We start from the raw sequence: 26,312 nt of genomic DNA, 5'->3' as shown, positions 1-26,312 counted from the left end.
TTTAGAAGCTTATTTATTCAAACTCTTTATGAGGTTTTGCGTCACATGTTGTAAGTGTCGTTAGACAACCCTTTGGGTATTGAATGAACTTTGAACCTTTGACAAAAAAACTCATTCTACCCACACTTCCAAGAGAGATAAAAATAAAAAATAGTGAAGTAAGATGTAAAAGGAAAATATAAGATAAATAAGAAGAAAAGGTTGGTAAAAGTGAAATACGAGAAAGAATGTGTGAAAATGTATCAATTTATAGCATCTATCAAATTTGTAAAAAAAATAGATAGCATATATCAAATGCAAAGAGTAATTCAAAAGGGTACTAGTACTAGAAATTGAGCAGCAACCTTTCCAAAATGCCTCGGGTCATATTGCTCAAAGTCAAAAGAGAGTCCTATAACAATTTTCTCAACGGAAAATTAAACTAATCCAGATGGTTGGTTGAAGTTAAATGCTAAAGAAACAGAGTACACTATAAAATGGGGTTGCTCTAGCTTTCTTAGAATCAGAACCAAATATCCATTTTGAAGTAGACAAGAGAGGGAAAATGGGGTTTCTAATGGCTTCCTTTTCAATCGCTCTTGCATTGTCCATAATGTTATTCAGTTTCCCATCTGAAATTTCAGCAAACTCTACTCCAACTCCACCCAGGAAACTTCAATCCTACACCTCTCCACCAGTATCATCACCAGTTCAGTCACCACTTCCACCCAATGATCCTTACCCTTATCCATCTTCACCACCTCCCCACCCAGTGTACCCCTCTGCACCACCACCAGTTCACTCCCCACCTCCACCCAAAGCTCCTTACCATTACCCATCTCCACCACCTCGTCACTCTCCTCCCAACATTCATCCAGTTTACCACTCTCCTCCACCACCAGTTAGAAGGTGCCCTCCCAATGATAGAAAGTGCCCTCCCAAGCGAGAGCTTCACTCTCCTCCACCACGAGTTAGAAGGTGCCTTCCCAATGTTAGAAGGTGCCCTCCCAAGCCTGAGCTTCACTCTCCTCCACCACCAGTTAGAAGGTGCCCTCCCAATGATAGAAGGTGCCCTCCCAAGCCTGTGCTTCACTCTCCTCCACCACCAGTTCACACTTCCCCTCCCAATGATATTCCTCACCCAATTCACCATTCTCCTCCACCACCAGTTAGAAGGTGCCCTCCCAATGATAGAAGGTGCCCTCCCAAGCCTCTGCTTCACTCTCCTCCACCACCAGTTCACACCTCCCCTCCCAATGATATTCCTCGCCCAATTCAGCATTCTCCTCCACCACCAGTTTACCCTTCCCCTCCCAATGATATTCCTCCCCCAATTCACCATTCTCCTCCACCACCAGTTTACGCTTCCCCTCCCCATATTCCTCCCCCAATTCAGCATTCTCCTCCACCACCAGTTTACCCTTCCCTTCCCCATATTCCTCCCCCAATTCAGCATTCTCCTCCTCCACCAGTTCAAACTTACCCTCCCCAAATTCCTAATCCAATTTCCCATTCTCCTCCTCCACCAGGCCAAAATTACCCTCCATACATTCCTAACCCAATTTTCCTTTCTCCTCCTCCACCATTTCCAATTTCCCATTCTCCTCCTCCACCAGTTCAAACTTACCCTCCAAACATTCCTATCCCAATTGACCATTCTCCTCCACCAGTTCCCATTAACCATGCCCCACCTCCTCCACCATATCGCCATACCGGTACGTTTTGCATCACGTACACCACATGTTAATCTTTCATACATGCAAACTACAATTCATATTTTCTGTACAAAATTTCCCATCTGTAGTCCACTTCTACTCTTACTTGAATATCTTGAATATAAGCATGCATTTGATTGTTAAATAATTTATAATTTAGAGAGTTTTTCTGCAAATTAATTTTAGCACATACGGAGCATATTGCAAATAACATTCATCAATATTAGTTGTAGAAATATGGTTCATGGGTGAGCTAGTTTTCTACATGGTCCACTATAGAATTGTCTTAATTTAAAACCAAACTTTTGTATATATATGGATTTCAATTGAATACAACGCTTATTCAAGTTACACTCAAGACTAAATAATCTTACTTTAAATTCTTTAAAATTAGGTTTACGTTGATGCAAACCAAAAAACAAATTTATTAAAGTTATGAAGCATTCTTGTATAACAGTTTAGTATGCATTACATGTAAAATCTTCATTTTGTTGGATTTGTGGAACAGACATACCAATATACACGAATTTTCATTTTTAGGATCTAATAAGCAGAGACCGTGAAAGCAGAGAAAGCTATGGATGGAAGAGCACATCATGAGAAACATACATAGAAGAGAAAGGAAACTTTTCACTTGTTTCATTTACTTGTATTGTGTTTTTATTGTACTCGACAGTTGAGAGGTACTATTGTGCCCTCGATGTATTTGCAGAGTTGCGGTTGCTTGCATGCACTGTAACTTTCAAAGGGATCTATCTGTAATTCTGTTTGCATATCTAGTTGATGAACCAATTAATATTTAAAATAAATATATATCTCCTATGTCAATTGTGCTTTTAATATTTATTTTTGGGTAAGCCAAATAATATTAAGAGGGAGCACAAGGGGTGCCCCAACCCAATACTAGAGATAGGAGAACAGAAAAGGAAATAGTGAAATACAGTCACCAATACACCAGCAGTGACTAATTGAGAATTAAAATGAAAAGGTAAAGACCACAGCCTAATTACACCCAACTGATATCAGCCCCTGCTACTCACGCAAATTCAATGAGAGGCCATTCACTTTTCTAGAAAATCTGATATCAATGAACTATAGTCTTTGCACACTCTTTTAGTTTGAGTTTTGGTCACTGTTCATCATCTTTATCATCTCTGCTTTAATTAACCTAGAAAAACTATAAATTTCAGCATGTTCATTATGTTCTTCTGCATTCATAGTGTAGTTCTTTAAGAGAGGACGTGAAGATAAACACTGCTTTTCACTGCCTTAAACACTAGTACTAATGATGTCAAGGAATTATTTCACTACCATAAACAAACACATAATTAATTTTTCATTAAATTACCTTGTGAAATTTCAAAGTATCTCCTTCAGACTTGCACAGCTCAACCATGTGAAGTGAAGGGACCACCTACAAGATCTGGAAAGCAATAACGACAGCATTAGAAACAGTCCTGAGTTCTGCATAGATAACAAAAGCATTAAAAACAGGAATTACAATCCAGATCATGATAGCAAACATTGAAAACACATCTTTTATTTTGCTCACTGTCCCATCCCCACAAGTTCTTCCAACAGAGCAACCTTAAGCTTTCTGGAGTCACAAAAACATTGGCTCAGTGTTCTGGCTGGTTGCTTGTGTCTAACTATATATGAATGTATCTCTCGCTCAGTATTTTTAGACTCCACTGTCAAGACTTGTGTTTGCGCTCGAGTTTGTGTTCCCAATGTCTTCCTGGTTCTTATTTTAATGTGCAAATGTTCTTCATTAGTTTAGTAATAGTGGGAAGCCTAAAGCTTTATATTTTGTTAATTAAGGGTTCTTTTCCTAATGCTTATAAGCTTGGGTATAGATGTGATGCTTCAAACAAGAAGGATGATGAGTTGCATGCACAAACTGGGCTCTTCATTGTGAAAACTGAAAAGTAACCAGCCTCAAATGATGATGCTCAGCCTAAGGATCCTTGTGGAAACCTTGTGCAATTTAAAAAATAAAAGGAGAAAAGAGTAAATATACTTAATCCCAGAAACAACTGCACATGTGCACAGAAAGAACTTAATATACAATGTGATGCTTTATTTTAGAGACTATTAAAACCATCCAATTCCAACATCAACTGGTTCAACATTATTTACTTAACAGGCTACTGCCTACTAGTTACCTGGTATATAAAATCTGAATCATGAAGTCACTTTGTTGCATTGCAAAAACAAGCTAAGCACAACATGATTGGTTCACAAACAAATCAGTAAGGTGAAAAACCTATCTTCAAAATCTGCTTCAATAGTTACCTTGTACTGATTTGTAAATCTATTTTCCACTAATTGAATACAATAAAGTTGATATAACATAACAAGAAATAGCACAAATTGATTAATTTGGGCAAATGACAAATGACCCAGATGATCATTTAGCACCAAATAAGAACTTCTAGCTTAAACATATGCATCTTCCGACAATGTAGTGCAATGTGAGAAACATGGAAAAAAGAGTTCAGATTAGTGAAAACATGAAAATATGGCTAAATGCAATTGCAATCAGTGTCGAAATGCAATGGATCAGTCTCTTAGCGCGAACTAGAGAGAATAAGCAGAAAAACAAAAGCTTAATCAGTCTCTTACCTCAGACTCGATGGTTGCAAGAGAGCTACGAAGAAGAACAGAGAGTGGAGCAGGCGGGCGTGAACGGAGTCGGAGATGGAAGTGGCGCCGCCACAGTAGAGTTTATCCTGCGACGCACGCGCCTTGGATTGCGAGGTGGAAGAAGAATAATAACAATGGAGATGAAGCTACAAAGATTGAGACAGAGAGTAAACCATTCTTAATTATTTATATTTATAATCATTTTATATATATATATATATAATTTATATTTATTACAGTATACTTTTATAATTTCAAATTTATTTTTGGTATTTTTTTAAGGAATCTTTCAACATTTCAAAAAAAGAAAAGGAATCCTTCAAGCCAAGAGTCTCCGGGGAAGGCATTTCAATTACCCAAACGCTAGAAGGAGGGGAGTGCGCACCCATCTTACCTAACCAATATGCCACGTTATTACACTCTTGTTGAATTGGGATTATCCAATCCTTACCAAGTTGTTGCCCCACATCTTGCAAATGAAAGACATTGTTGCTCAAAGCATAGTCAAGTCTGTCTTCAGTTGGTTTACATGAAAAATCGGTGACTCTGCACGATAGGGACAATAACTACGACCTGGCAGCTTCGAGCACTAGAAATGACCATTGTTTCGAGAAAAGAGCTACTCTTGTTTTTGAATGCACGAAGCAACTGCTTTCTTAATGAACTGTAAGGCAAGTGAGGACCCGTACGTAGTGTTGGGTCATGAACGATTAAGAAAGAAAAAAAACAGACGAAGAAATCAAATGGGCGGTATTCTTTCGTCGGCCCAATTTTTCCCTTTCGTCGTCTAGTGAAATAATGGTAGCTAGTAGCCTATTATTATGAATTTTTTTTAATTTTATATAGTGTGAACCGAGTCAACCAGTGATCCAGTGGTCAGACCATTGACCCAATGAGGAAAAACCATTGACCTAGTGGCCCTGATCGAGTTCACCATCAAGTCGAGTTTAATAACATTGCACCAACTCCATGTAATAACTCCAAACTTTTAATTACTATTAATCATTAGTAATATTTTTCAATAAATGTAATTGTTTGAAAATCAGTAGGAAAAGTATTAAGTCTAATTTTCATACACTAATCGTGAAAAACACTAACGTCCATCATGTTACACCAAACATATATGTGAGACCACATTCTAGAAATAATTGTATTCCTTTTTATCTTAATTAAAATAGATGTAGGGAAAACAATTGGATGTTTTTTTTTAGGTGAAATAAACAATTGGATGTTGTGTAAACATAATATACATAAAAGTGGAGATTTTACACAACAAAAAATTAGGTAAATTGTGGCGGTTTTGACTGCTATTTAAATCTAAAGTATTATACATAATGAGTATTAGTATAAACTTTTATAGGTCAAGATCGAGTTCGATTTTTAAGAGCTGCATATTTTTAGATAGATATTTAACATTCATCACACTCCAATTATAATTGTGAGAGCAATTTAACATAAAAAAAAGTATTATGTAAAGCATTATAAGAGAATTTTTTTTATAGGCTAATGTTAGTTGTTAGAAATGTTAGTAAATTAATCCCTCATCCGGGTTCGAACCCAGGACTTTTCACCCTTCATCTCACCCAAACTCTTATATCCCTAGTTTTTACCATATGAACTATCATTCGGGGATCATTATAGGAGAATGGAACACCTAATTGGACTTTCCTTTTAATTGCGTTGATAGTTGATACTTGATAGTAATAGCTAGATTTGCTCGTCAAGTATGCAAACAGATATTTTATTTACTTCGAAAATTACAGTGCACGCAAGCGACTGCAAGTACATCGAGGACACATGTACCTCACAACTCCAGTACAATAAAAACACAATGCATTTAAATGAAAAACACAGTACAATTAAGTAAATGAAAAACACACAGTCCTCTAAACGATAATCAAAGGAAACAAGTTCCCAATTTTCTTCTATGTATGCTTCTGATGATGCGCTCTTCCGTCCATGGCTTCTGCGGGCTTAGATCCTATGAAAATGAAAAATAATTAAATGTACGTATAATCATCTATTAGCCCATGTCTGATCCCTTGAACAAATCCAACAAAAAAGAAAGATTTTACAAGTGTTGCATACTATACTATTAAAAAAAAAAACTATTATACAAGAACGCTTCATAATTACATAAAATTGTTTTGGTCTGCATCAACCTAAACCTAATTTTACAGAATTTTAAAGCATAAATGTAGAAACAAATTTGTGTTAGTGTTGAGCGCAACCTCGGTCAACATTGAATTCAATGAAAATTATATACACTACACAAAAGTTTGATTTTAAATAACGAATTACACTTATCAATTAAATGTGCTTATATATATTCAAGATAGTTGTTAGTACGTGAGAATAGAAGTGCACTAGATGAGAAACTTTGTACTGAAAATATTAATTGTAGTGTGATGATCAACAATAATTTTATAGAATTAATTGAGTAAAAGATACACTCAAATAGTTGTATATTAAATTTTTAACATGTAATTGTATATGTGAAGATTATCAAGTGGTAAGTGGTGTACGTGAGCATGCAAAATGTACCGATATCTAGTGGAAGAATGGTGGAGGAGGTGATGATTGATAGTAGGGGCGCAAAGGACGTGGCGAACCATAAACTGGGTGACGAGTTTGGGTAGGGTAAGTGTGAATTGGTGGAGGCGGAGAATGGAGAATTGGGGGAGGAGGGTAAGTGTGAACTGGTGGAGGCGGAGAGTGGTGAATTGGAATTGGTGGAGGAGGAGAATGGTGAGTTGGGGGACGAATGTGAGGAGGGGAAGGATGAAGTGGTGGTGGAGGAGGAGAATGGTGAATTGGGGGAGGAATGTGAGGAGGGGAAGGGTGAAGAGGTGGTGGAGGAGAGTGGTAAACTGCAAGGTGAGGGTAAGGTGAAGTGTGAAGTGGTGGAGGCGGCGAATAGTGAATTATTGGAACCGCCGGTAGAGGAGGAGAATGGTGAATTGGGGCGGGAGGAGGGTACGTGTGAATAGGTGGTGGAGGAGCGTGGAAAACTGCAGCGTGAGGGGGAGGGGGAGTGTGAAGTGGTGAAGGAGGAGAGTGGTAAGACTTCTTGTAAGGTGGGGGTGGTGGAGATGGATAATGGTACTTTGGAGGAGGTGGTGAGTGAACTGGTGATGGTGGAGAATTGTAGGAGTAAGGTGGAATTGGAGGAGAGTTTGCTGAAATTTCAGATGTGAAACTGAATATCATTACGGCCATTAATGCAAGAGAGATTGAAATGGAAGAAGCCATTAGAGACCTCATTTTTTGAAGGGAGTTTTTTTTATACTCTTAACAAAGCTAGTGTAATTAAGTCCCATTTTATAGTGCGTACATGTTTCGTTAATTACCAATTAACTTATAAAAATGTTTTGTTCAAACTTCGACCTTTTCACATATTGGAGATATAGGAAGAAAAGAGAGATAATTAGCGAATGATAGATGATATGGTCGGAACATAAGAGATATTAAAAATGAAATGATGTGAAAATGAAATAAAAGAGAAAGTGAAGTATGATCATATCATAACTTTTTTTAACTTCAGCCAAACATCTCGATGACTAGAGTTAATTTCTCTTTTGAGACTTTGTTTACCGCAAACTAAGAAAATTATAAATCATAATAAGTTTTTTTGGTTACAATAGATCATAATAAGTTAAAAAACTTATTTATAAATTAATTTTTGCAAATATGTACTAATTATTAATTGTGAAACATGATTTATGATTGAATCAATTTTTTAACACAATCATATAAGTATCATCTTTTCAATTACACATTGTTAATTTTCCCCTTTAGAATAATTACTCTTTGTTTTTTTTTTAAACTAATTACTCTTTTTTTTTTTTGAACTTCTAATTACTCTTTGTTAATTGTTATATTAACATTGAGCAATTGACCCGAGGCATTTTGGAAAGGTTGCGATGTACTCAATATCACCCTTTGAATTAATTATTACTCTTTGGATTTGATAGACGCCGCAAGCTAGGAAAGTAAATAATAAAATAGCCGAGGCAAGACATGCACAGCCTTCAATTTATTTAATTTTCTTTATCTAAAATTGAAAACCCATGATTTAATTACTTTGGCTGTGAGGAATATTTCTGCAGATTAAAAGCTTTTAATTGAAGCATCATCCATCAACAAATTTTACAAAATCTTAAACAGTTAGGTGAAAGAAGTATAACTTTTATATAGAGTTAAAATCTATAATCGTCCCTGTATTTTGAGCGAGTTTTGAAAACCGTCCCTCGCCGGAAAATTATCTGAAAACCATCCTCAGACTATTGAAAATAATTTCAACTCATCCCTCTGGCCGCCTCAGGTCCGGCCAGCTCCTTACGTGGTTGTCCACGTCAATTGGGTTAAAACATATAATCGTCCCTGCACTTTGAGCGAGTTTTGAAAACCGTCCCTCGCCGAAAAAATATCTGAAAACCATCCTCAGACTATTGAAAATAATTTCAACTCATCCTACAAAATGCATAGCAACACATGTCATGAACAAGCAACATATGGTGATGAACAAGCATGCATAATTTCAAGCAAATTTCAAGTTTCAAGCATCACTAAACCCAAATCGCACACTGTCAATTCGAACAAACAAAACCCTAAAATAGAAACAAGGTAGAAACAATCCGATTCAACTCCAAATTAGAAACCAACAACAACAACACACAACTCGCAAATCCAACAACAACACATGCTGCTCGCAATTTGTATTCAACACCCTCTCAACGATAAAAACCCTAACTTTCAACGGTTAAACGAGAAGGATTGAGAAAAATTCTCACAAGCTTCCTTCCCAGTTCTTGGTCTCAGCCTCGGTGTTCTTCGTGTTCTTCGTCTGAGGATGCTTTTCAAATAATTTTCCGGCGAGGGACGGTTTTCAAAACTCGCTCAAAGTTCAGGGACGGTTATAGTTTTTAATCCCTTTTATATAATATTTTCTTAATATTTTATTAACCACTTATACAGATTTGATTGGGCTTTGATGAGCAATGATGGGAGGAAACCTGTCGTTTTATTTGCTTTTTTAAGAGGATTTGGAGAATGTTTGATATGCACCCCCACAAGAAGGGAAGTTGTGATAATACGTAGGTTAGGAGGCAGGGCATTAGTCTAGAGTTTATGAAAGTTTTGGCTTTGGAGAGCTAAATGTGGAATGATATTTTATATCTTTGTATGGTTAAAAAACCGGGAGAAACATACAAGAAAGGTACAATTATGATTACACACCTCATTTTCTCTCATCGATCTCATTTTCACATTTTTTTTTTATCTTTATGTATTTTTTATTATATCGCATATGATCATATCATTTATTTCTCTCAATTTTCCTCATATTTGTTAAGATGGAGGTGAAAAACTAGAGTCTAACAACTCATTATTATTTGAATTAAAAGATGGGCCTAGCCCATGATTTAATTTACATTCGCGCCATGCACATGCCTCTAAAAGATAAATCCAATAGTGTTATATTGAATTGACGATCTATACATATCCCCTCCAACGTAATCAATTAATAAAGCCTCGTTGAGTTGGGCCGGTACACATCTTTAGAGGAATGCAAAATGTTGGGCCTCTCACCTATTCAAACGAAGATGATATACCCCTCTATTTTCTACCTCTATTTTCGACCAAAAAAAATTACTTCTCCTCCCCTTTATATTAATTCTGAGTTATCTCCGAGACTTTTTATTTTGAAAGATGAAGTAAATATCATTGATGCCTCAAACGCAACTTACACATAGAGCATTCTATACATTCTTTTTCATTCTAGCTCAAGCAAGCTTCTTGACAAAACTCTCCATTATAGATGTTTTTTCGAAGAACTGACTAATTCTCAATAACTTATTTAGAGTTTATGCCCGTCTAATTTATAACTAACAGTGAAAAACGATAAATTATTCGAATATAATTAACCATATTAACATTGAATGAATTATTTGAGTTACTTCAAAGAAATTATTAAAAAATAGAAAAATGAGATTTCTGAATAAAATGACTGTCTTTGAAGGTCACGGACCAGTGATTCCCACATGAGGAAGCAAATGACATGAAGTAGGACAAAAATGTCGCAGAACATTTACTAATAATTGCAATAACGAACATTTGCAGAGACTACTGTTTCTGTTGCATTCTGAGCACTGTATATGGTAAAACCACCACACCTTCATTTAATTACTCTGTAAAATCTTCCACCAAATTAGTATAACGACGTGAGACCTAACCCTGTATCCAGCAACAAAAGTGCATGTTACCATGCAATGCAAGTAATTCATCATCAAGAGAGAGAATATATATAGATTCTAGGAGGATACAGTTTTCGAAGGAAGTCAACATATGGTCTTGGAATACCAAAAAAATGAAAAGCTATAGATGCAGGTAGTACTTTTTTTTTAAGTAAAAGAATGTCAGCAGAAAGCGCACAATAGAATTATGTAGTGTCTCTCAAGTTGTATGGTATCATGGAGTTAGTAAAAAAATCTATATAATTAAATAAAGGCTGATGTAACCACGAATTAATCATATTAGTTTTGCACTTATAAAAATACATTGTCGGTTCACATAAACAATATATATATTTTAATCACGGGTTAATTTCTTTAATTTGTTTGACGCAGTAGTCAATTGTCTCCTCAAAAATGTATTTCCTAATAATTGAATTTTTGTCACCATAAATTCAAACAACAACTTTTAATCATTATGACCAACATCCATTCCATGACAATATTTTATATTCAATTATTATATTTGTTAGGATTGTACAATGTGACATTTAATATAACTCGTGGGATCTCTTTCAATACCATTTTAATCTTTTTTTTTATAGATATACTATTTTAATCTTTAAAAATGAGGCATTAGGTAGACAATTATTTCTTACTTTATTTTTAAGTTTGTGTTGCTTTAGTTAGTATTACATGTCGTATAAAAAAATAAGGTTGAAATTGGACAGTAATCAGGCTTTGTCGCTTCCATTGGAATGTAGCAAATTTATGAAGATTCTGAGAGCATCCTCGTTTTTTGTACACAACCAGCTGACTTTACCATAAGCTTTAATTTACCGTCATGAAATTCAATAAAACAGTAAATCTATTAGTAGATGTCTATCACTGTCAAAGAGAGATGGAGGGAAAGGGAATGCGACTAGTTCAACAAAAATACAAAATGTTTGCAATTTCTAGAACTGAAACCCTAACATACCAATTACACTTCTTCTGAGAAAAAGATAATAATTAAAACTAAACAAGTTCATACGTAACATTAATTTCCTTTCTTCCTCTCTCCCTTATCTTGCAATTCCTCATTGCATAGTTGAGCTTCCAAAATGTAGCTGAGTTGACTGTGCTGATTTTAGGTCATGAGGATCCATCACACGTTGTTGTTGATGTTCACCACCACTATTGATGTTTCTCATCATTCCTCCAACACCCAGAAAATCCAACGTCAACTTGTCAGAACCTCCAAAACTCAAATCAAGATTTTGTGGCAACTTTTCATTCCCTTGCATGTTACCAAATATGGATGTGTTGTTCCCGTTGGTAATAGAGTTGATCATCAATCCGTGAAGATTGCGGCGGTCATTTTCCATGTTTGTTCTCATTATCACATTCACACCCTCCCCTCTTCTTTGGTCACTTCCAAAAGTGGCAATGTTGTTATCAGATACAAGGTCCCTTTCAGTGTCAGATCTGGAATCATTATTATTATAGGTTGATGAGCTAGTACTCATTCCTCTAATTAGTATAGAAGAACCACCTGCACCCTTGGTGGTTGTGGCGGTTGAACCCATTTGAGCAGCTTTCTGAAGCAATGCAGTGGCTGACATGTGAGGAGATGACATGTTTTCATGTTGCAATGAGTTTCCAAAGAGTGAAGAAGACAAGCCAGAGTTACCAACTTGATGATGATCACTGATGATAGGGTTGTTGTTGTTGTTGTTCATATAGAGTGATGTTGTTCCTTGGTGATTGTTGAATTGATCCATCATGGTGCTATTTGGAAAGAAGCTGAGGTTGAAGAGATTAGAAGGAGAATTTGAGTTGGTGTTGTTGTTGCCTTGAAGATCAGGAAGTTGCATCAAACCATTTAGGTTCTTGTTTGAAAATGGTCCTTGGTGTGGTTCTTGATCAAATGTTTGATTTGGTTCAGTCATGAAGAAAGCTGAGGAAGGGATTGATTGCTGTGGTGAGTGTTGTACTCCAAATGATGAGGATTGGTTTAGAGATGGGATTAAATGCTCGAACTTTGCGGCACCGGTAAGGCGCAAGGTGTTGTTGTTAGTGGCATTTTGGTTGTGATTTTGAAGCTGCTGAGAAATTTGGGTGCCAATTTGTGAGAGGCCTAAGGTCATGTGATTTGTGGGGGTGCCATACAAATTAGTCCCCAAAGGAGTTAAGCCATTTGGGAGTCTTGCACTTTCTTGTGCTAGGGCATCACAGAAGGCCCTATGAGTGATGAAACTATCACGCCTGCAAAAATATAAAAAAAATCAAAGAAATTAACATTAGTACATGTATTTCGATTTCTATAATCAATGAATAAGATTAATTCAAACATTAAACAACTTATAAAACTAAAGAAATTATGCTAATTCGTTGATTGGAAAGGGCTGGGAGAGGCGAGAGCGAATCTAAATCCAAAGTATATTTTATGTCATTCGTCATTCAAGATCTTACAAAGGTCAATTGTAGTTCTATAAATTAGCACTAGGGGATCAATAGAAAGCTGAATTTATCAGGCCAAGTATAAACTAAGCCTAAACTTTTTTTTTTTGACAGTTAAGGCCTAAACTATTATTACATGCATGTGGCATTTAGAGTTTACTAAGAGAATAGGGTAGTTATATTTTCCTCATTAACAAACGACTATGCTATTACACCATCACCTAAAATTCTAAAAGAAAGCCATTCATTTATTTCGATGATGAATATAGGTAACCTAACGAATGTCCAACCTAACGAATTTTGGAAATGTACAATTGTTCTAGATACATCAATTATAACCAACCAAATCCAACGAGTAGCTACATGCAAAAAATAATTATAAAAAAAAGTGGAGGTTGATTTAATTTAAGGGGATTTTTTTAAATTTCTTTGCAATTGGAACCAATACTATTTTGAAATTAAGGGGAAAAAACTCTACAACAGAAGAAGAGGGTCCCGGGATTATGCCAAAATATGATACAAACCAAGAAATCCAAATCACACTGCCACTTTGAGTTCTGTCTTTGATCAATAAAAGAGAGAATTATTTGCAACTTTGATGAAAGTCAATAATCAAATACCACAACATGGGGCCAGCTCAATAAATGCACTCTACCTCAATACTTGTCAATTTTCTACCTAGAGAATTCATTTGAAGACATGCGTACCATCAAAGAATTGCTACATTTAATTTTCAGAATATATGTGAGAAATGTACGTGACATAATATTTGGCACATTAATGATGAGAAATTAAAATTATATATTTTTTTTTAAGTTACAAGAAGCCAAGACGAAAGAGAACAAAAACCCAGCATCCAACTCATCATGTGAGAACAAACCCAGTGAGTGTCACTGTGCCTGTGCCCCCTTCTTACAATGCTGCTTAACTACACGTGAATGTGGATAATATGGATGTGGGCACTGTTTCCTATAACCAAAGTTCAACTTGCTTGTTTTTTCCCTTCATTCTCAAAAAACATTTCAATTTTTTTTTGTAGTACTCTATTTGAATAGTGTGTACTTCACGTGCGAGCATTCTCCTGTCATATAACCTCCACTAACACCCATACACAAACTAACAAGGAAATGGAGAAAGCTCTTGTTCATGTTTTACTCAATTTTGTTTTTGAGTATATATAACTTTCAGCTGCAACACTAGAATCCCCTTACTATATCCCCTGATCAATTAATTTATTAATTATCAGATTGAATTCACATATTTCACTTTGATAGATGGTTATAATTAATGAAAAAACTCCAAGCTATCAAATCTTTTATTTTGTGTAAAATAATCAAATATACCACACAATAAGAAACCCTAATTTTTCATAAATGAGTTACCATGTTTGAAAATTATTTTACAATTGATTCTAAAGCTAGTCAGAATCAATTCTAAAGAAAAACTTATTTAATCTAAAGAAAAACTTATTTAAGTAGTTTTTGGGGTGTTAGAATTAATTTTGGAAAAAAAAAAGCTGATTTGAACATGCTATTAGTGCAGGTCGGAAAATATTTTATAATTGATTCTGATGTCAGAATCAATTATGGCAGAAACTTTTCTGAATAGCTTCTAATGATTTTCAAAATTTGTTATAATAAAAGAAAAGCTAATCCAAACATACTGTTAGTGTAGGTTGGAAACTCTTCAATTTTAATTAATTTATGACTGACATTGATCATGTGTATAAAGTTTCATGTAGGCAAGACTAAGTAATTAAGAGTAACTGGGTTGTTGTTGTTACCTTGAGAAGAGGGTGCCACAATCACATCTATATTCTCTAGTGCCACAAGTCTTAGAATGTGCTTTCCAATCTGACTGAACAGCATACTTCTTAGAGCACTTTTCACACTTCCACTTCTTCTCACCATGCTTGCGAGAGTAGTGCTTCTTGATCCCAGTGAGGTCCCCTAAAGCTCTTGAAGGGTCATGATGGACACATGTGGGCTCAGGACACAAATAAACCTTTCTCCTTGGCTCTTTGTTAGATTTCTGCTTTAGCTTCCAAGGCAGGTTGTGTCCTCTTCTGTGAAGCTGTAGGTTTTGCTCCCTTTGGAACCCCTTATTGCACACCTCACATATGAACCTGTTTGTTGCCATTAGGGTCTTGGGAGACAATGCTATCACTTCTGCATCTGGACCTTTTTGCACCAAAAAAATAATGCCAAACAACAAATTTTAGAAAATTCTATGGTGGGAGTTTTGGCTATATATCTTAATCAAATAGAAATGTTCTCAGAAAGTTTTGGATGAATAAAATTTCTTTTCTTTTGAAGGAAAAGAAAATTCTATGCTTCAATTGCCTGTTGAATTTGAACATACACAAGAATTGAAGAACTAAGTTTTTTTTTTAATCCTTTTGAAAGCCATATATGCATTTGAGTAGTAGTAGAAAAAAAGTAAAAACAAAAAACATTAAAAAATTATAACAAGAAGTCTCATCTCATGCTTATGAGAAACTTGGAGGAAAGCATGTACCTCAACCATAGTAACTTCTTTTCAGTTAATCAAAGAAATAGAGAGCACTAACTCATATTCATGATTTAGGGTTTCCTTGTGTTTTGTACTTGAGAAATGAGAAGGTATACCAACAGATAATGGAAAAGGGTGTTTGTATTTGTGTGTGTGTGTGTGTGTGTTTTAAGTAATGAAATTCATCTTAAGGTACTTGCTTGGTGTTCCGGGTTGATTCCTCCGTTTCTTCTGAGGCATGGTGGTGAGAGCGGCTGAGGAAGCAGCTGTGGGGGATTGATGAAGATGTGTAATCTGACTTGAATTTTCTTCTCTGATTCCAAAGAATGGTGAAGATGATGAGGAAGCCGCCGCCATAGCTGTTTTTGCAAATCTGAACTAAAAGTGAAACTTATCATCAAATGTTTGAATCCTTCTGCTAAAGGGAAAATTCAATTGCATGTTTCCTTGTCTCTTAACAAAAGGAGGGAGGGAAAAACCACAAGAAAATTAATGAAGTAAGAAGGACCTGAAATATGCTAAATTTTTCCTTGCTTTTTTGTTGTCTGTCAAAAAACAAAAACAAAAAGCTCAAGAATTAAAATCCAAAAGACACCAAGAAAGGAAGTATCTTAGGGAGACAGAAGCAATAAAGAGACGAAGAGAAGAAAACATTTCACTCAGCATACCTACTAATCTTCCTGGCTATTGTTTTCTTCTGCATAAAACTTAGCAACTCTTCTTCACTAATTTGGTGTCATCTAGATATATATAAATAAAAATAATATACCAAATGATATGCTTGTCCACCCATTGTCATATATTTTATTTTCTTTGTTTTTGATATTTTCCCCTCTAGCTATCTTTAGTGCATTTTGTAATGTAAAATTAATTAAGGGGTGGTAAAATTGTAACCAAAGTGATAGTGAGGTAATTTATGTCACTATTATGTGCTGCTCTTGCACAGGCTATACTGTGTCCTTAGCAGATGATGGTTTGGGGCCACCGACCCCAATAGGCCTCTCCCTCTCCTTATCTCTCCTTCTCTTATTCTGTATCTTATTACCAACAGCCACACAAATTCTTTCCTTTATCATTTTTCAGTTCACATCTTCCTCCATATTATTCTTAGCACTTTTGTGACTGATGGTTCAATTATACATTATTTTAACCAAGTAGCTTAGTAAATTTTTAGATTTATGTTAATTTCAATTCTAATTCCAACTTTTTTATTCCTCAAGTTCAAAGTTGTCTAAGATAAATTGCAATACCGTATTCATTTACAGTTAGATCGAGCGAAAAATTTGGATATATATATAAGGGTCATAACATCTGGAAATTCATTATGAACAGTTGGATCGGTAAATTAACTATGGACCAACGGGATTTCTCTCGCTCAACGAATCCGAGGCAATGTGGAATGAAGTTTTTGAAACAGACAACTCGCTGAGCGAGCAAATGTTTCCCATCCTTGAAGAAATTACCTACTCATTAAGCAAGTTTTCACGCGCTTTGTGAGATTAAGGTGGCTAGAGGCTTCTTTGAAAGGGAAAAACAAAGCAATTGATAGAACTTAAGAGCTTTGTTCGTCTTGGATCTTAGGCTCTTAAAAGTACAAGGAGAGGTGTAACATGGAGAAGGAAGCTTGGAGGCTAGATTCGATGTCAGGACACCTTGACAGCTTCGATTCGTCCTAGTTTCCTTCTTTATTTGTAAAGATTTCCATGAAAATGGATAGTTAATTTCCGTCAATGATAAGATTAGATATAGTTGTTTGACATTGCTTATGTATTCTCTGTGATTTAGTTCTAATACATATAGTTGTTAGATATAGTTAATTTCTCTTATTCTTCATGCTATATTTTAGGTTGATCACCTATAACACTTTGCTAGATTCAACTTGTGAACGAGAGATATAATGTTTTGAGTCCGAAATAAAGTTAATCATCTATCGAATCTAATTGCTAAGAATAAAGTTAGATTTGTTAGTCATTAGAACATCAAAGCTTTAAGATAACAATCTTTGCTATTTATCCGAGAGATCAATATTTAGGAATGAGAGTTATAACTATTTACTCATGTGAGCAATCAATGAAGTAAGATTAAGCTGGCCGGTGTAGATGCATGAGTCATATTCTTAAGCATGGTGCGTGTTTGATTCACTAGAATATATAAAGGTTGATCAATAAAAGTCTAATCCATCAAGTTTAATTGCCATCCTTGTTTTGATCCTATCAATTTATTAGCTGCTTTGTTTAGCACTTTTTTATGTTTTGTAATCCTATTATTCGAGTGCATACTATTGAATGACATATGTACCATAACAATTTTATGTATATGCGAAAATTTGTTACAACTTGTTACAATTGAATCTTGGTTTATTTGAAAAGATGGAGTACGATATATCTAAACCAACAAAATGACGTCTTGTTGTCGAATTGTGTTACAGACTAAAGTATGTCAATAGTGTGTTTAGGGGTAGGTAATGTAAGGTGTGGTTTTTTTTTTCAACTAAGAATTATTTTTGTGCAACGGAAATTAATTTTCAAGTAGGAAATGAAAAAATATTTTATAATAAACATTCCAAACCGCAGCCAAAATATTAAGCCTGAAATGAATCAATAATTGTAAAATTTGCAATATCCGTTCGCATACAAAATCAATAAATATAAACGTTTCAATAATGTTATCAACAGCGCCCATGGCCTAATGGATAAGGCGCTTGACTTCTAATCAAGCGATTGTGGGTTCGAGTCCCACTGGGCGTGCTTTTAACTTTTTTTGTAATCAAATTTTCATTTGAATCCTATAATATTCTAATCAAATATGTTTTTAAAAATATATGTATTATCTTTTGTGTAAATATTTCTATTTATTGCTATCATGTCATTACCAGTAAACTATACTCAATAAGGTAAAAATGTACTGATTGAATTAATTGCCATTAATGTAAAAACTGCAATATGGACTTAAAGTCTTAAACTTGAGCTAATACTGCATTCCGTGTGTTTTTGGGGAAATTTTTTAGCTAGTTTAATTAATTGAAAAGTATTTCACCTTAGTTTATACATTATAAAATCTATATCTATATCTATATACTTTAGAAAAGAATAACTCTGTGAGACCCACTTAGATGAGTTGGCATTTCATGGTTCACTTTCACCCACCCCCTCTCATTAGCTGACAAGTGTTAATCTCTAATTCATTTGGATCAATTTATAGATAGCCCATTTTTCCTTGATTTTGGTATTCAGCCCATCATTGACAACCTATTCGTTCATCATTAAAAATCTCATTAACCGCTGATTTTATTTTATTTTTCAATCCATTGGTGCTGAAATTTAGTTAATTAGATTTTTTTAAACTCTTAATTAATGCTAACAAAAGTCATCCCCACTACCTATGAAATAATCATTCAAATCATCAATTAATGTGTTTAAAAACGATTAAGATTCAAATTCAAATTTTATTAACTTTGTCAACATGAGAAAATTTAATACGCGATAATTTCTCCTTTAATTTGGGTTTGTGCCACATCCATGAATAGCTAAATAATAATCATTAAATATCCCATTTAATTTTGTTTAATTTTTATTTAAAATTGCCAATTAATTCATAAAAAAGTCAGCACACATTCTTTATCATAGTCAAATATTTATTGCAATTATGACCATTCATTTTTATTATAGGAAACAAAACGGATCTCAGGTGACTTTTTATCTCATTAAAATCATGTTTATTCATACTTTTTTTTAAAATGGGTCTTGCTGACCTTTTTTAAAAAACCGTTTAATTATAATTATATTTATAATCAACCAACATTTTTTTTAATTTTCCAATAATTAGACAAATGCTGACTTTTTTGAATTTTTCAATAATGTGTTTTTAATTCGGCATATCAATATCAATATCAATATATATTAGAAAAGAAGAACTTCCCTCAGACTGATTTAGTGACGTGTCATTCTCACGTTAATTCTCAGTGACGTGTCGTTCTCACGTTAATTCTCATAAAATAAAACCCACGTGTCATTCTCAGGTTAATTCTCATAAAAAAAATACATTTTTAAATTTTAGATTTGATTAGGATTTAGGTTGTTTATTTCTTGATTTTATCTTAACTTATTTATTTTTTATTTTTAGAGTATTAATTTATTTTTATTGAATTTTCGGATTTTTAATTAATTTATGATTTTATGAGTTTTTATTGTGATTTGTTAGATTTTGATAGTTTTTATCTATATTTATTTAGTACCTTTTTAAATTTTAGATTTGATTAGGATTTAGGTTGTTTATTTCATGATTTTATATTAATTAATCTTATAATTTATTTTTAGAGTATTAATTAATTTTTATTGAATTTTCGGATTTTTTATTAATTCAGGATTTTATGAGTTTTTATTATGATTTGCTAGATTTTTGTAGTTTTTATCTATCTTTATTTATTACCTTTTTAAATTTTAGATTTGATTAGGATTTAGGTTGTTTATTTCTTGATTTTATCTTAATTTATTTTTGATTTATTTTTAGAGTATTAATTAATTTTTATGGTACTTTTATTGATTTTTTTAAATAGAGATAATATCTATTTAAATAGAGATAGGTTTAGATAGATTTAGTTTCTTTTTATCTCTTTGTTAGATTAATAATATACTAAATCTTAACAGATATTCAACACATTCCTTATATATCTTTGGCTTCTATTCATTTTCAGGACTTTTGGGTTAAATAACATTTGTGATTTTTTCTCCTTGATTTGTAGGTTGAAGAAAGTATTCGTAATGACGGGGTTAATCCCATGGCAGAGCGGTGTGATTACCTTTGAGACTCACGATATTGCTCAAGTTGGTGCTACGATCTATGATGGAAAAATTGATGTATGGATTCTCATCATTTATTACTTTTTCCCTTTTTTTAGATTTATGGTTCTGGAAAGTGATATCATTAATTTTCTCTTCCTATTTTCAATTTTTTTTGATAGCTCAAAGACAGGTCAAGGTTGATGGGGATATCTATAAGAAGGAGCATGGGATGCTATCATTGAAAGGTTTGAAGTTTACATGACATTTACTATTTAGTTTTTAGATTCATGTCATGCCTTAAAAGTAGTAATCTCCTTAGCACATGTGAGAGAGAATTTGATTTGGGTTTCTCGATTTTGAGAAGCTAATTTCAGAGCGAGAGAGAAAGGTTATGCTTATATGTTTCCCTTTTTTCATTCCCCTATTTGTTTGACTGTAGTATCTAAAAAGAAAAACTTATCACTCCTTATATGCTTCTCAAAGAATAACATGATTATCAAGTAGAAAAAGTCTATATTGTTAGTTTCTCAATGAAGTTAATTTGAAAGTTTGATGCATAAGAAGAAGAATATATAGTTGATAGCTTAATTTCGTTGTTTGTCTCATGTTTTCATATGTCCAATTGTCTAACATTTGTGTAGCAAAGATATGATCTTTCCGTTCCTATTGGAATTGTTATTATTGATTCTTATGCTGGGGGATGAAGGATACTTATCATTCATCTGAAAGTTTTGAGATCCATTTATAGTCATTTTTTTCTATGTTTCTGGCCATTTATATTGATTGATTGTCTGTTCCTTTATATGCATCTTCTATAAACAGTGTGCAAAGTGTTGAGTTAGTAATTATGGGTGCTAAGGTAACATATGTCCTACTATATGATGGGTGTCTGATTCAGATTGTAGGCTTAGACTTAATGTAGAATACCGATGTTGTTATTTGGTAGAACATAGATGAAATATCAACCATATTGTTGTGTTTTTGGATGATTTTATGATATTTTTCTTGCATTCTTACCGCGTTTTCTTCAACACATTGAATGCTTTATTTCCCTATGAACAATAATTTTAAATTCAAAAAAAATTTAACTTTCAATTTTTTTTAATTCAAACAAAAAATTAAAGTTAATTTTTCATCCAACAATTTTGTATTGAATCTAAAGGAAAAATTTATGTTTGTTTTTCTCTTATGTTGTGAGTTTTTTATTTTATTTTTAGATTATTAATTAATTTTTATTGAATTTTCATATTTTTATTTAATTTAGGATTTTATGAATTTTTATTTTTTATTTGCTAGATTTTGGTAGTTTTTATCTATCCTTAATTAGCACCTTTTTAAATTTTAGATTTGATTAGGATTTAGGTTGTTTATTTCTTGATTTTATCTGTGGGGCTTTTATTTTATTTTAGATTTATTTTTAGAGTATTAATTAATTTTTATGATATTTTCATTGAATTTTCGGATTTTTATTTAATTCAGTATTTTATGAGTTTTTAGTGTGATTTGCTAGATTTTGTTAGTTTTTAGGCTTAATTGCACTTTTGCTCCCTGATCTTTCATCTTTGTGCGATTTACCTCCCTCATCTTTAAAATGAGCGAATTCCCTCCCTCTTCTATTAATATGTGTGATTTAGGCCCTTCCGTTAGTTAGCCGTCCAATTGCTAACGGTGGTTGCTATTTTCACCCCCCCTTTTACTAACCACACCCCCTTATCAGAAATAAAAATAAAAAAATAAAAAATAAACGAAATAAATTAAATAAAATTAATAGAAAATAAAAAAAATATAAATTAAAAAAAACTGAAAAAATATTTTTATAAAAATCAAAGAAAAATAATAAAATAAATGAAATAAGTTAAATACAATTAATAGAAAATGAAAAAATATTTTTATAAAATCAAAGAAAAAACTGAATTTTTTTTTATAAAAATCAAAGAAAAAAATATTTTTATAAAATCAAAGAAAATAACATATTTTTTTGGCTTAAATATGTTGGAGGCCCCTATAAAATAGGGGTCCTTTGGTTTAAGCCCCTACAAAATTTTTTCTTGGGAATAAGCCCCTAATGAGAAAATAATATATAGTGATAAGCCCCTGCCGTCAACTTCCGTTAAAAAATATATGAGTCAACAAACGGAGCTGACGTGGACCTTTGCCACCTCATCAAGTGGGCCCACAAGCTGTTGACATGGAAATGAGAAGAGAAATATGAAAATGTCAAATGTGGGATTTGAACCCAAGACCTAGAGCATAATGGGCAACATCCTTCCCACTAGGCTACAAGCTGCATCTTTAATACAAGTGCAAAATTTGATATATATCTCATTTAAACTGACAATTTTTTTTAAAAACACCATAATCAGGATTCGAACACCATACATGGAGGATCATACTCAATGTCCTTACAATTGAGCCACTGGCTCATTTTGTTATTCATGCGCACAACAATATATATATATATATTATGTAAAAAAAAGAACAAGAATTCAACCCCACTTAAATCATAAAAAACTATTATTTTGTTCTTTCAGTATATATACTCATTAGTACTTAAAAGAAGTCAATATATGAACTCTAATAAATTTGTAAGATTTAACTTTTTTACGTTTTAAAGTTTTGTAAATATGTTTTTCTATTTACATTTAATATTTTATTTTGTTTCAAATTGATACATTATATTTTTTTGAACTCCAATTGATACATTATATAAGAGCGTATAAGAGCCTAAAAATGTAATTTTTAGAACTACCACATCAAATTTATTTAGCATTATCAGTTTGTTTTTAAATATATATTTAGTTTTGCGCTAAAAATACATGCATAAATTAGGCATTGACTTAGTGGTTAGAGCCTCCTCCATGAACCTCTATGTTTTGGGTTCAAATCATGCTTAGGACATTTTTAAATTTTTGGTTGAAATATTAGCAGCTTCAGTTTAAATAAGATATATATTAAATTTTGCACTTATACTAATGATGCAGCTTGTAGCCTAGTGGGAAGGATGTTGCCCATTATGCTCTAGGTCTTGGGTTCAAATCCCACATTTGGCATTTTCATATTTCTCTTCTCATTTCCACGTCAGCAGCTTGTGGGCCCACTTGATGAGGTGGCAAAGGTCCACGTCAGCTCCGTTTGCTGACTCATATATTTTTTAACGGAAGTTGACGACAGGGGCTTATCACTATATATTATTTTCTCATTAGGGGCTTATTCCCAAGAAAAAATTTTGTAGGGGCTTAAACCAAAGGACCCCTATTTTATAGGGGCCCCCAACATATTTAAGCCTATTTTTTTTAATTGAAGATAGAAATTTAAAAATAAAATAAAAGAAGAATTTGTTTCTATTTGCACCACCTACACTAAATTAAAAATAATTATTCTTTTATTTTATTTTTAAATTTCTATCTTCAATTAAAAAAAATATTTTATTTTCTTTGATTTTATAATAACATTTTTTTCTTTGATTTTTATAAAAATATTTTTTTCAGTTTTTTTTTTATTTTATAAAAATGTTTTTTCATTTTCTATTATTTGTATTTAACTTATTTCATTTATTTTATTATTTTTTCTTTGATTTTTATAAAAATATTTTTTTCAGTTTTTTTTTATTTTCTATTAATTGTATTTAATTTATTTCATTTATTTCATTTATTTTTTTGCTTAATTGCACTTTTGCCCCCTGATCTTTCACCTTTGTGCGATTTACCTCCATTTTATTATTATTTTTTTATTTTTATTTCTGATATGGGGGTGTGGTTAGTAAAAGGGAGGGTGAAAATAGCAACCGCCGTTAGTAATTGGACGGCTAACTAACGGAAGTGCCTAAATCGCACATATTAATAGAAGAGGGAGGGAATTCGCTCATTTTAAAGATGAGGGAGGTAAATCGCACAAAGGTGAAAGATCAGGGAGCAAAAGTGCAATTAAGCCTAGTTTTTATCTATCTTTAATTAGTACCTTTTAAATTTTATATTTGATTAGATTTAGGTTGTTTATTTCTTGATTTTATCTTGGGTCTTTTTTATTTATTTATTTTGAAAGTATTAATTAATTTTTATGGTATTTTCAGATTTTTATTTAATTCATGATTTTATGAGTTTTTATTGTGATTTGCTAGATTTTGATAGTTTTATCTATATTTAGTTAGTACCTTTTTAAATTTTAGATTTGATTAGGATTTAGGTTATCTATTTCTTGATTTTTTTCTTAATTTGTCTTATTTTTATTTAATGTTAATTCCAGGAAAAGGGAGTTGATCTGATGTTGAGGGTCCACAAAGCTATCATGGACACACAGAGATTTGATGGTTGCTAGGTGAATTTGGCAGAGTTTCTCATTAGCTGCGGACTGCGGTTGTTTCTATATTTTTTCTATTTATCACCTAAGAAAAGTGTGTTTACTTAAATTTTTAAACTCATGATGTAACAGAAGGGGAAATTAATCAGGGGCTGCAAGGTTAGTTAGATGTTATTATAGTAGTTACTTAGTACTAGGACGAGATGAGTTATAAATATAGGGAAATCAAATTAGAGGGACGCATTATGTAGCATTATATATCTCTCATTAAGTATGTCCTTTAGTATTTGAAAATTTTGCTAAAGTATGGTATTGAACATGTCTTAAGCACAAGAGAAAGTTCTTCGTGCAACGCACGGATAAAAAGTGATTGTTTGAACTCATAGGTCGAAATCTAATTCCTATGAGTTGTAAACAAAAAATCAATTTAATGTCATTACTTTTTTCATAACTTTTTGAAAGTTTTAAAAGGAAATAAATATAAAGGCATGATAATTTGATGATTAAAATGTGTCGTGCGGAGATTAGAAAAAATTAATACATATATAGTGTATTTTGGTTTAAGTTAAACTATAGGGTTAAGAGTTCCCACGGGGATGGACATTTTACATGAAAATTCATGTAAAACTAACAGAAAAATAAATTTTAATAAGATGTCACTATTTTACAATGTAACTTCATATTAAACATGTTCTACATAATAATATAGTTTATTTTTATTTTATTTTGTTCAATTTATAGGGCAAAAAGCTCCTACGGGAAAGAACATGTTTTGGAAATGCTTTAATGTCAAACATAATAAGAAAATAACATTTCATATATGATTTAAGTAAATTGTTCAGAGTTACGAGATCTCACGGGAGGAACATTTGACATGAAAATTTGTACGAGTTAACAAAAATAATAATTCATTTTTCTATAGTTTTACTGTATTTTTAATAATTTAAGCAATAATTATATATTTATGTATTGTTACATATCTAAAACACAAAAGCATTACCCTTTATGCAACACGAGTATACATCTTCACAAACAAAATTCACTTATGTCTCACATATGCAAAACTTAAAGCTTTTGGCTTATTAACTTCTGTGTTTTTCAAAATCTTTATATTAGTTAATTCAGTGTATGCTTACAAAACACTAAAATTGAGTGTCTGAATTTGTGTTTTTTAAATATCTACATCTTTATTATGATTGTTCTTACATTCTTAGCATCTTAAATATTTTATAATTTAAAATATTAATCGGTGTATTAAATACAATAGATAAATTCTCCGTGCAACGCGCGGGTAAAAAACACTAGTCTCATTAAAGTCATGATTATTCAAACTTTTTTGAAAAACAGAGTTGCTAACCTTTTTAGGAAACGGATATTGGTGTCTATTTTTTTTTTCCTTCCAATTAAAAATCGTTTAATTAGACTTATAATCATAATCAACCAGCATTTTTTTTGAAGTTTCCAATAATGTCACAAATGCTGACTTTTTTTGTCAAAGTAAAATTAATGTGTTATTAATTTGCCATATTCCCCATCCTTTTTTCACCTACAAACCACATGTCCCGATGGTTAGCTCAAGTGGTAAGAGCTAGGGAACATAAGGGTGGGGAGGGGAAGGTCCAGGGTTCGAATCCTGAAAGGGAACTTTGAAGGGATTTTCTAACTTACTAACAACTAACCACTAACATTTGCCTATAAAAAAAAACCTACAA

The 26,312-nt window shown here is 32.8% G+C and overlaps 3 protein-coding genes, 1 long non-coding RNA gene and 1 other non-coding gene across 7 annotated transcripts; 2 read left to right on the top strand and 3 right to left on the bottom strand.

The window, feature by feature from the left end:
- Positions 1-400: 400 nt before the first annotated feature.
- Positions 401-2,503, top strand: LOC130720165 (extensin-1-like). The gene is made up of 2 exons (XM_057570781.1): positions 401-1,694; positions 2,235-2,503. Exons 1-2 carry the CDS (start codon positions 545-547, stop codon positions 2,255-2,257), a joined length of 1,173 nt encoding a protein of 390 aa, XP_057426764.1. The 5' UTR covers positions 401-544; the 3' UTR covers positions 2,258-2,503.
- Positions 2,504-2,778: 275 nt separating this feature from the next.
- LOC130720166 (uncharacterized) lies at positions 2,779-4,500 on the bottom strand. The gene is made up of 2 exons (XR_009012959.1): positions 4,320-4,500; positions 2,779-3,117 (listed from the first exon to the last, which is right to left on the bottom strand). It is a non-coding gene; the product is annotated as an uncharacterized LOC130720166 (long non-coding RNA).
- Positions 4,501-6,077: 1,577 nt separating this feature from the next.
- Positions 6,078-7,616, bottom strand: LOC130720973 (extensin-like). The gene is made up of 2 exons (XM_057571689.1): positions 6,885-7,616; positions 6,078-6,321 (listed from the first exon to the last, which is right to left on the bottom strand). Exon 1 carries the CDS (start codon positions 7,602-7,604, stop codon positions 6,891-6,893), a length of 714 nt encoding a protein of 237 aa, XP_057427672.1. The 5' UTR covers positions 7,605-7,616; the 3' UTR covers positions 6,078-6,321; positions 6,885-6,890.
- A 3,804-nt stretch (positions 7,617-11,420) lies between these two features.
- LOC130718319 (protein indeterminate-domain 4, chloroplastic-like) lies at positions 11,421-16,264 on the bottom strand. Of its 3 annotated transcripts, none has more exons than XM_057568895.1 (5): positions 16,192-16,264; positions 16,032-16,068; positions 15,724-15,896; positions 14,796-15,192; positions 11,421-12,817 (listed from the first exon to the last, which is right to left on the bottom strand). In XM_057568895.1, exons 3-5 carry the CDS (start codon positions 15,878-15,880, stop codon positions 11,650-11,652), a joined length of 1,722 nt encoding a protein of 573 aa, XP_057424878.1. In that variant the 5' UTR covers positions 15,881-15,896; positions 16,032-16,068; positions 16,192-16,264; the 3' UTR covers positions 11,421-11,649. The 3 variants fall into 3 exon arrangements, with proteins under 3 accessions (XP_057424878.1, XP_057424877.1, XP_057424879.1); XM_057568894.1 differs by having other exon boundaries at positions 15,724-15,901; positions 16,192-16,236; XM_057568896.1 differs by lacking the exon at positions 16,192-16,264 and having other exon boundaries at positions 16,032-16,167.
- A 1,933-nt stretch (positions 16,265-18,197) lies between these two features.
- TRNAR-UCU (transfer RNA arginine (anticodon UCU)) lies at positions 18,198-18,270 on the top strand. The gene has a single exon. It is a non-coding gene; the product is annotated as a tRNA-Arg (tRNA).
- Positions 18,271-26,312: the final 8,042 nt, after the last annotated feature.

The sequence above is a fragment of the Lotus japonicus genome, chromosome 5, assembly GCF_012489685.1.
Source record: "Lotus japonicus ecotype B-129 chromosome 5, LjGifu_v1.2".
NCBI lineage: Eukaryota > Viridiplantae > Streptophyta > Magnoliopsida > Fabales > Fabaceae > Lotus > Lotus japonicus.
Note: the sequence above shows the minus strand (reverse complement) of the source record. Positions and strands in the feature narration are given on the sequence as shown.